The sequence below is a fragment of the Pygoscelis adeliae genome, unplaced genomic scaffold (genome assembly GCF_000699105.1).
Source record: "Pygoscelis adeliae isolate BGI_AS28 unplaced genomic scaffold, ASM69910v1 Scaffold414, whole genome shotgun sequence".
Classification (NCBI taxonomy): Eukaryota; Metazoa; Chordata; class Aves; order Sphenisciformes; family Spheniscidae; genus Pygoscelis; species Pygoscelis adeliae.
In genome coordinates, this window is record NW_008824673.1 from 674974 (window position 1) to 684984 (window position 10011).

The window sequence follows — 10011 nt, forward strand, 5'->3', positions numbered from 1 at the left end:
TTGCCAGGAAGATGATGGTGTCATTGCTCAGCCCGCTGGAACTTCCTCTCAGCAGCAATCCACTGGAGGGAGAGTTTAATGAGCTCCAGGAAAGAGACAGTGTGAGCTAAGTTTTGGTAAAGACTGACTTTGGCAAGGAGATTTAAACTATTCCCCACCCTCCCCCCAAGCCTAAAGTTTAATGGCTGGTCTTTCTGATGCGAAAGCTTGATACTAAGTTTTTGTTACTGGTGGAAAGCTGTGCTGAAGAAGCATACAAGTAAACTTCATTGTTGATCAAAAAGTAGACTAACAGTGCTGAAAAGGAAAGCAGGTACTTGTAATCCAGCTTTCTTCTGACACTCATCTGTCTTTCTTGATTGATTTCTTTGCACATATAAACTTTTTTCTGGATGTCAAGTATACCAAGTCTTTCACTTGTGCGCCTTAAACTGTATATAAATCTGTAAACGACAGTCTTAAAATGGAGCTTACAATAAGTAATTGTATAGAGGTAGGGATGTGCTGGTTTTGACTTGCATTGTGTATTCCAATTGATGTCAATATGTAAGGCTAATGGTAGGGTGAGCAAAGTATTGTTTTGAGCCTAAATTGTCCTAACTCCTGGCACTGTCTCAAGGAGTCAGGATCTGAGTGAGCCTTTTTCCTTACAGGGACCTGCAGTCACTGGTATTAGTCACCATGAATAAAGGATAGCTTCTTTTGTATGTCGAGTTGTACATTTTCTCCTGTGATTTGTGAAAGGCTAAAATCCCCATTAAATTCTAATTACAACTCTCCGTACCAGGATTTCACTTGCTTCAAAATGTGGCAATTGAAATTCAAGTAATGCATTAGTTAGTATGAGTGTTTTTGTTAGTCTTAACTAGTTCTTTAAAGCACACTTTCCTGTTTAAGATACTCAAACCCTTGTTGTTCAGTACTGCTAATGTAACTGTTCATCCACTTCTGCTTCTCATTACCTAGAAAACAAGAGAGTAATTGCCTTGCTTCTGAGGCAGGCATTGAATGTTATACTACAAGTAATAGATGTTTGTGTTGCTACATAATTGTGAATGCTCTTGTGGACAGCAGCTGAAGTGGGCAGTGTTCAATTCTGCTTTTTCTAATGACTTATGTTTGTTTCTGTAGTTTTAAATAATGGTGAAAATATGTTTTCTTATGCTAAATGCAGCTTAGAAGGTACGTGTTAGGCCATGAAGTCTGTTTTGATGATGCAGCCTTCTGCTTGGGCATTTTTATTTCAATTTTTCATTGAAATACGATCATGATAGCAGGCTTTTAAATGGCAAAGACAAGAAAATTAGGTTTTTGCTAAATGGGAATTCATTCCTTGTAATCTGTGTGGAAATACTTTGAAATGCCTTGAGTCTGCATCTGTGTATATAGGTGACATAAAACTGGTATTTTCCAAGAGCCCTTTTCCCCTAGTTGTCTTGTTGAAAAGTTAAGAACTGCAGTGTGGAGAGGTTAAGGGTCTTGCAATATCTCTACAATTGACTGCTGTGTGACTATTGTTTAAAAAAGAATTATACTTTAAGTAGCTTTATAGATTAGCCAAGATAATCTAGATTTGTGAATAGCTGCTGAATAAAACAACTTCCCTGAACTGTTACTTGTGGAATATCAATAGTAACACCCCTTGGTTTTAAAAGAAGCAAAAGTCTCCTAATTGCCTTCAAAGTGGTTCTGCTGACTCCGGAGGAAGGTGGGATGTTTGCGCATTCCCTCAGTTTATTTTACTGGATTTTTGTGTTTTTTCTTTCCAGGTCACTCCAAGGTCCGAGACCCCCATCAACAGTGTCAGTAACAGTTTGGAAAATGTACTACATACATCAACACATTCCATTGAGGAGTCATTACCCAAGAGGCCTTCGGGGAAACACTCCAAAGGTGTGTCCTTTTCCGCATGCATACTTCCATTGGGGGAACGAACTCGTATCTCTTGATGGTGATTAGCGTCATTTTAATTGTGATTGGAGACTGGAATTTTGCTTCTTTACTTCTGGGTTGGGTTGAGCAAAGGAAGTCATAGAAGGGTTTTTGTAGGAAGTGTTAGTGTATCAGTGAAAAATGGTCAGTGAGAGACAAGTATGCTTATTCTTCTGTTGGGAAATAAGCAAGAAAGTTCCTTATGAGTTGAAATACCAGCTTAGTTCTCATGAAATACTATATTCTCAAAGAGTGAATATCTCTGACACTCCATCTCTCATCCTTATAGTAGCAGGTTATTTCTTGGATGGAGCATATGGTGGTGAGCGTTGCTTTACTGGGGAGAAGAGAAGGCATTTAAAACAGCAGTTAGGCACATCCACCTCTCTTGGTTCCCAAGAATGTATAAGTGAGAAACTGAGGGAAGAGGAGTGGAAGATAGGGCGAGCTTGCACCTTTCTCAGCACACGCATGCACCCTGAATGTCGTTACAAAAGAAGTCTTATTTTTGTAATGCTATATTGCATGCTGACCTGGCTAAAAACTGGGCTTAGCAAATTTGAGTTGATAAGTATGCATTCCATTTCCACGCTCCAGGCTATGATTACAAATACTAAAATGTCTAGGTTAAAATGTGACTAACAGTATTTTTGTTTAATGCATACAAAAAGCATTGTAAAGTGAGGAAGGTCTTTGAACTGTGAGCTGCTATTTGTGTAGAACAGCTTTTGTGAACTCTTTGTGGTATAAATAAAAACAGCTCTGTATGGCAGAACTAATGCAGGGGAAACATACCATCACATTAGCAGCACTAGAATATTGCCTTCAAAATATTGTCACGGGCTGTATAATTTTTTTTGTTTGGAATTGGTCTTCAGAGTTCCGTTTCCTTTTCTGCAACTGGCTTGCTGCATAACCTTGTAAATGTAGTTTAATACTACGTAAACGTTGATCAAGAATTTCAAAGCACATCTTCACTCTGAGGAACTGATACAGATTGGAAAGGGTTAAACGTCCCAAGGAAATGTTCCTAGCTTGCCTCCACCAGACCTCCTTTTCTGTGCCATACTCAACTATAATCCCAGTAGCTGTAAGTAGCAATAATTTTTTACAGCAGAATAGTGCTGTAAGTAGCTATTTCTCCAGCTGTAAAAGCTATCAGGGTAGAAGAAAATGCAACACTAAGCAGAAGCATGGCTAGGTTTGTGGCTTTCATCTGATTAAAAATAGGATAGGGTTCAACACTGTTTTCATTTGTACTCAAGTGGTTGCTATTCCAGTACCATATATGCCAAGATTAGTCATGGTACACTGTGGAAAATTAATTAGGTTTTCCTCTGATCTGTTTTCTCTTATTGAATACCTGCTTAGTTTTCAGAGAATGTAGCTTTTTAATTTATAGATTGCCTTAGTGATAGCTGGTAAAAGGAGTTGTGGAACAAATACAGTTTTCTTACTAACTGCTATTCTGCTTTCTGGTTCACCAGCAGCAAAGATTGTGTTGGGTTCTCCTTGATATATGATGATCTGTCTGGTAGGGAGTTCTGCCTCTTAATGTTGGAGTACAACTGAAGATTATTTGCCAGCCTGGAGCTGCCATTGCTCACTTACAGACTTTTAATTCTCGTAGCAAACAGACACATCTCTTAAGTTAGCGGGTTCTGCTAAATTTTTAACCTAGAGCACATGAAAGTCGGTCATGAGAATATGGGATGGACAGGTTGCTTGACCGGTTGTGTAATTCTTGTGTTGATATTTTCTAGTGAGTCTTGTTTCAGACAGCTTGAGAGGACAGGATTTCTTCTCACTTGTGGTCAGAAATAGTGAGCTGCCTAAGTTCGTCATTCCTCTCTTGGCAAAGTACTGGAGCTGGAAGTGTCTCAGTTAAAAAGGCTGTAGCTGAAACAGGAGAAAAATGAGAAAGCTCACGGAAGGTGCAGTATCCGTTGTGCTTAGTTGGATTAGAGACAGTTTGTATTAATCCAGTAAACGGTTTTAATCCCGATTTGTAGAAGTGTCAGTAATATAACATACTCTGTGTATAGTTGAACAGTGAATGGGTTTGTAGTCGGCTTGGACCTGAAAGCTATCAGTGGCTGTATTTTTCCCCTAATCCACACTTTGAAAGTAGCTTTTAGCATAAAATATTTCAAGTTTCTACACGGGAGAGAGATGAGAAGAGTGGAGTATATTGCTGAATACTCTTTAACAAGCTGTGGTGGAAGTCTGTATGCGCTTGTGTTTGCATTAAGTGGTTAGCTGGAAACATTCACACATGCTTCCTGTAGAGACTTGTCAAATACATAACTACTGAATAATTTCACCATCCTATCTGCACAGAATATTGCTGCCTCGGGAAACGAATTTATAAAATGAGTGCCAGTCTGAGAAGTCCATAAACCTTTCCTTTTATCTCAGAGGCCCAGCTAACCATGGAACACTGTCAGGCACTGGGGTACTGGATCCATGCTGTAATGCCCAAGTTGTTGGGAGTGGTGACCAGCTGGGGGCAAATCAATATTTTGATATGCCTAACAATATTTAGCAAAATTCACCAATCTTTCTGTGCTGGTCCTTCAGTCATAGCTAAAGCCCCTTCTGCATGTATCGGTGCTAAAGCAGGGTAAACCAGGTGGACATTTCTGCAAAGAGTTGTGACACTAGGAAGATCCTGTACCTGTTGACATAAGTGTGTCAGGTGTCTGTGCTTTGTCTGGGCTTTTCTTCTGTAAAATAAAGTTCAAAGATTTGGCCTATGCAAGTTTAGAAAAAATACGGATGGGTATTGACATAGAAGGATGTGGACCTCTTCTGAAGTCTAATAGCTGTAACATGCAGTATAAATAGTGCTTTTTACTCATATTTTTTGATGGATGATTTAGGATTGTTCAAACCTGTTTTCACAGATGTGAAACTGGAGGTTTCTTCTACTTTAACTGGAGGTAACTTCAGGAAGGAGAGCCTTTCCCTGTTCTTGGGGACTGGCTATTGTGCTTGTAAGCTGCAGACAGGCTTATTTACAGGTTTTAAGGTATTGACAGATCTCACTGGTCAAGGAGAACAGAGGCAAATACAGAGAGGTTCTTGTGTCACATGTAATTGAAATTCCAGGAGGGATGTGTTGCTAGATCTCTTTTCCGCTGTTTGTAGAATGTAGTCAGGTTTTAACTATGGTTTTAATACTGATCTGAACAAAACAAATCAAATTTAAATGAAGGTTGGGCATTTTCTTGCATACTGGGTGAGTTGAGTGCCACACTGTCTTCCTTGTGTTGCCCTGGGCTTTTTTCCGCAATACTACAAGAATTGAACCAGTGCAAATACAGCTGCAGGAGGTGTCAGTGTCAGAAATGTTGGTTCTGGTTTCAAAGATGAGATTCCATGCTTGCAAATGCATGCCTGATAGGCACATGCTTTAGCAACAGTGCAGCCATGTAGTGACGGTCCCTTCTATAGGCAGGTTTGTGTTTCCCAGCACAATGCCAACAAAGTCAGCAAACTTACTTGCAGGGATTCTGATAAAGGCACGGTTGTCTTAAATTTAGGATTTTAGCCTACATTTTTCTGGGGAACCACCTCAGAACTCTTTCCTAGTAGCAAGTGACCCAGGTGGTTAAAGAAGGTCACTGGTTAAAAATAGTATATTCGTTAGCAACTTTTGTTTTGCAGGCAATCCTGTGCTGGTAGCTAAGGGAAATTCAGTTGTTATGCCAAAGTCCAGAAGGAGCGATCTGACCTACGGGAAGTCCTATTCACAGAGCTAATTTGTAACAAGCCTATGGATGTGGAGTTGTTCTGACCTTGTGTGGCAATTCCCAAAAGAGAGTAGTTACGGTTATTGAAGCTGAATGAAAAATTCAGCTTATTTTTTATTTTTTAAAAAAAGCGATGGGAATTTCCTGTACACCAGAGATGTTATTAATTACTGTTTCTGTAAGGTTCCAAGCAGAACGATTTGGCCATTAGGTGGATAGCACTGTAGGCAAGTACTACTCTGTGCATGTGACATATTTTAGCAATGTGTTAAACATGGTCAGTGACCACAGTGTATTTTCCAAAAGCACAGTGGAATAAAGTACATTAGACCAGATGTTGAAGTGCAGAACAAAAGAATCTTTATTATAAAGGCAATGTAAATTGCAAAACATTGCAGTACGAAGACTGTGCAGTCTTCGTACTGTAATTTCTCATAATACTGAGTAAAATTTTGATTTGTCACAGCCTCTGTTTTAAATTTTCTGCAGTGGAAGTTCTGTGTTGGCATTTGTAAGATGCTCATTACTGCTATGAGGCTTTGCAGGTGGCACTTACCACTGTTTTTCTCCATAAAGCAGTCTGGAAGATGGTTTCCTCGACTGAACAAGTCTCATTTTCTGCGAAGTGGCAAAGATTCCTCTATTCTTGGTGTTTCCTGTATATTTATCTTGCCTTTCCGCTGTTGCCACACAAACCCTCAAAATTGTCTCCAAGCCAGTCTGATTTCAAATGAAGCAACTGTTGAAATATGATCCTTATACAGTGAAGCTGAATCACAATTCTTGCAACACACGCATCTAATGATAGGCACAAACTGCTTTCTGTGGACAGAGAGGAGTAAAGCTTTTAGATGTAAAATGGGTGCAGTAGGCTTTATTCGACAGCCTACTCCATTTAGTACTCCTGCTGAGCACAGTAAAACTTCTTGCTTAATTGAAGGTATGCTATTAGTCCATATACGGGGTCCTGCAAGGCCTTGACAGTGTCCCAGGCTAGAATAAATACATAGAATAGCACATGACTTACTGGACAACAGGAGCTGCGGTCTGTGGACATGAGGAAAAACAAACTTTAGAGAAAATACGTCTCAGAAATGTATTGATTTAATTTTGGATTAATATTAGGATGTAAAATATATCCTTGTTTGCAGTAATCCTGTCGACCTCAGGTAGGATATGAGTTGTAGGTAGGTTAAGCTGATTGTTACGTGCAGGAAGCTTTGGTATCTAAATTGTTTCATTATAATAGTCAGCAGAAATGTGTGGTGTAAGCTATCCAGAACTTCTAACCACTATTTTTGTTACCCAATTTATTTTCCTGGGCAAAATGTATTTGTATGGTCTTGCACCTTTTTTGTCTCCCACTTCCTTGACTCATCCTTTTTCCACAAGAAACTAGACTGGAGGAGCTCTCTTAGTTAACAGCAGTCAACAGTCTTTTCCTCCTGGAATGTTAGACACCAGTTGTTCAGCCTATTGAAGGCAGGGAGAAGATACGAGGGGGAGGAAAAAAGCTCTGAAATCCTTTTGGTTCAGGGTCCAGACTTTATAGTGCCTTGTTCTGCATCAGTTGTGTAGCTGGATTACTCTATTTTTAAGTAAATACATCATCTCCAACAATATTGGGTCAACTACTGTTAGGGTAGGGCTTAAAGAAATATTTAGGCTATGCTAATCCTTCAGGAAAAATCCTCCCTCTACCAACTGTATATAATTTTTCAGCTGTTTGTATATGTCTTCATTTTATCTCTGAAGTAGAACTCTGCTTCTAAACTTCAACAATGTAGGTTGTTAGATCACACACAAGGCATTGCATTCCTGACTTACTGTCTCTAATATACTAGTTGTTTTATAAGTATCAAGTATTTAGAGTTAATTCTAGCAATCAAATCCAAGGATTAGTGTACTTAAAAAACCAAAAACAAACCGAACTTTTGATGTTGCGTATTTTCCCCTGTGCTAGAAAATTGTATATTAAGAAATTTCTTGAAGCCTGTATGTTGGATAAATCATGCAGCTTGGTCTTCTGTAGTTGGAGTTCCATAAGGTTGGAGGCTTAATTTTGCAATAAAGACAATATTTGAGGTTTTTAATTTAGTTGTTAAAAAAAATTCAAAACCTTTGCATTTCATATCAAGCTTTTACTGATTTTTGCAGTTGTACTCTGTGCTTCTGTAGGCAGGCATAGAAGCCCATTTTATGTCCCCAAAGCCAGACACCAGGTTAAGTAGCAAATTTATGTTAACTGTTCATAAGTTAACTCTTGTATTCTCTAGAGGTTGGAGTCACCACTTCTTCATCATCCTTGTTACCTCCCTTTCCACGTAACAAGGCTTGTCAGGAGAGACCTGGGATTGCTGTGTCAAGATACAAAGGGAGAGGAGGGGAGAGCAGCATGGGGACCCTTCTAACTGAATGAAAAGTAGGCTTCTGAGCTACTTACTCATGCAATAATTGTCATAACCTTTTTGTGCAAATACTTAAAGGTGCTTCTTACTGAAGTTTGTAATTCATGGCCTAGATTCCTTCATGAGGGCAGCCCTTTGTGGTTCACAGGCACTTTACGTGAAGACTAAAAGGTCTACACCTTGGCCAAGAGCTGCAGTGAGTTGGCTTCAGTGGAAAGTCATGCTGTATATATATTTACCCATGGCTCTTTGAGTTCATGTGACAGAAGACTCTAATGCACATTTCCTATAAGCAGTTTTAATTGTGTATATACCATATTCACCTAAAATAGGCATATGCTTGATATAAGCATTAAGGGCATTATCTTGAATCTGCTGAGTGGTTCTTTTTCTTTAGTCTTGTTTGGGCTTCTTGCTTGTCTTTCCTCAGTAAAGGTGATGGAATCACACTGCTTGGGCAGCTCTGTTAGTCCCTACCTTATTAATTGTTGAGCCTGTTGATCAAATTAATTCAAATTTGACAGAGGTATTTGGAGTTTTTATTTACAGTAGTGTCTGGATAGAAGAGACCCATTCATGCTTCCATCAAGAGGAGGGGTAAGAACAGTTCAGCCCTTACCCTGTTTCGTCTGCCCAGCCGCTCATTGTGTTTGTTTTTTCTGGACTCGAGGCAACATGTGCTGATTGTTGCCCAGTTGGCAGCTCAAGAGCCCTGTGCACATCACTGTAAGGACGCAAGACTGAACTGGCATCCTGCGGAAGTAAATGGGTGTGCAAGAGAGGCAGGTGTCTCGCAATGGTAAGCGTGCCTGGGGAAGGAAGGCAGCTGTTAGGTGTGTATGCTTAGAGAATATGTGGAAAATTTGGAAAAACTTAAGGTAGACATGGTAGATAGGGAAAGTAGTATTGTTGTAGGTCTGTCATAGGGGATATGGGGCTGGCGTCTCTTCAGAAGAGAAGAAACATACAGCAAGGTCCATGGGGAAAAAAGACTTCATTTTGCTCCTTACTAATTAAGCTTGCTTTTATTTGTTATGTTATATAAAGACTTGTTCTGAATTTGTGTACTGGGCAATATAATTTTCTTATTAAACATTAGAAAATGATCAGCGTTCTGTTAAAGTAAGGTTTGACAGTGAAGCACTTGATTTTGAGTACTCTGAAGCCTGTTCAATTTGGTTTTAGTGGGAGTTGGATGATGCGTCTGTTTATAATGAATTAGAATCAAGTTACTCTGAAAAATAAAAATTCTAAGAATAGTATGCTGGTAAATTCAGCCATGCCAAGGAGTTTACCTTGCTGTAATGCATTCCTCAGGCAGATTCCTGATCTTAGATAATGACAACGTAGTTGTCAATGTCTAATGTGAGATAATAAACTCATATTTAATACTATTTGCCTTTTTCCATGGCTCTTCAGAAGCACAGCAGGCAACACTTAGGCATGTACGTTTCTAGGACTCTCTTGTATTGCCAGTTCATGTCTATGAAGTCCTGGAAGTGCCTGCTATGGCACATTAGTTGTTAATGCAGATGAAATTAATAGCCATTACCTCAACAGCTATGGAAGCAATAGCATGACCTTGCCAGTAATGGAAACAACATGAGCAACTTGAGCTTTTAATTCAAATTGCATTAAATGAGCAAAACCAGTTTTTCTCAAATCTTCAGGTGATGGCTTAATGCAGCGCATCTTCTGAAAAAATGTAGCACAGTCAGAATAAAATGAGTTGTGAAAACTTTACCTGGTGTACATCTTGGTGGAACTAATGCTTAAACTTGCCTTTATATTGAAAATCCCTTATAAAGGCAGGGGGTGGAGGGAGAAGAAATTCAAAATTTAAAAACTTACTGAAGGATAGAAAACATGTCATGCAGGACTTAAAGGAAAAATGAAGGTGAACATTAACTGCTGAT

The 10011-nt window shown here is 39.2% G+C and overlaps 1 protein-coding gene across 1 annotated transcript in view; it reads left to right on the top strand.

The window, feature by feature from the left end:
* Positions 1-10011, top strand: part of ZCCHC14 (zinc finger, CCHC domain containing 14) — a 54911-nt gene that overhangs the window by 12197 nt on the left and 32703 nt on the right. Inside the window, 1 exon segment of the mRNA XM_009323043.1 lies at positions 1770-1893. Coding sequence (XP_009321318.1) covers positions 1770-1893 — 124 coding nt within the window.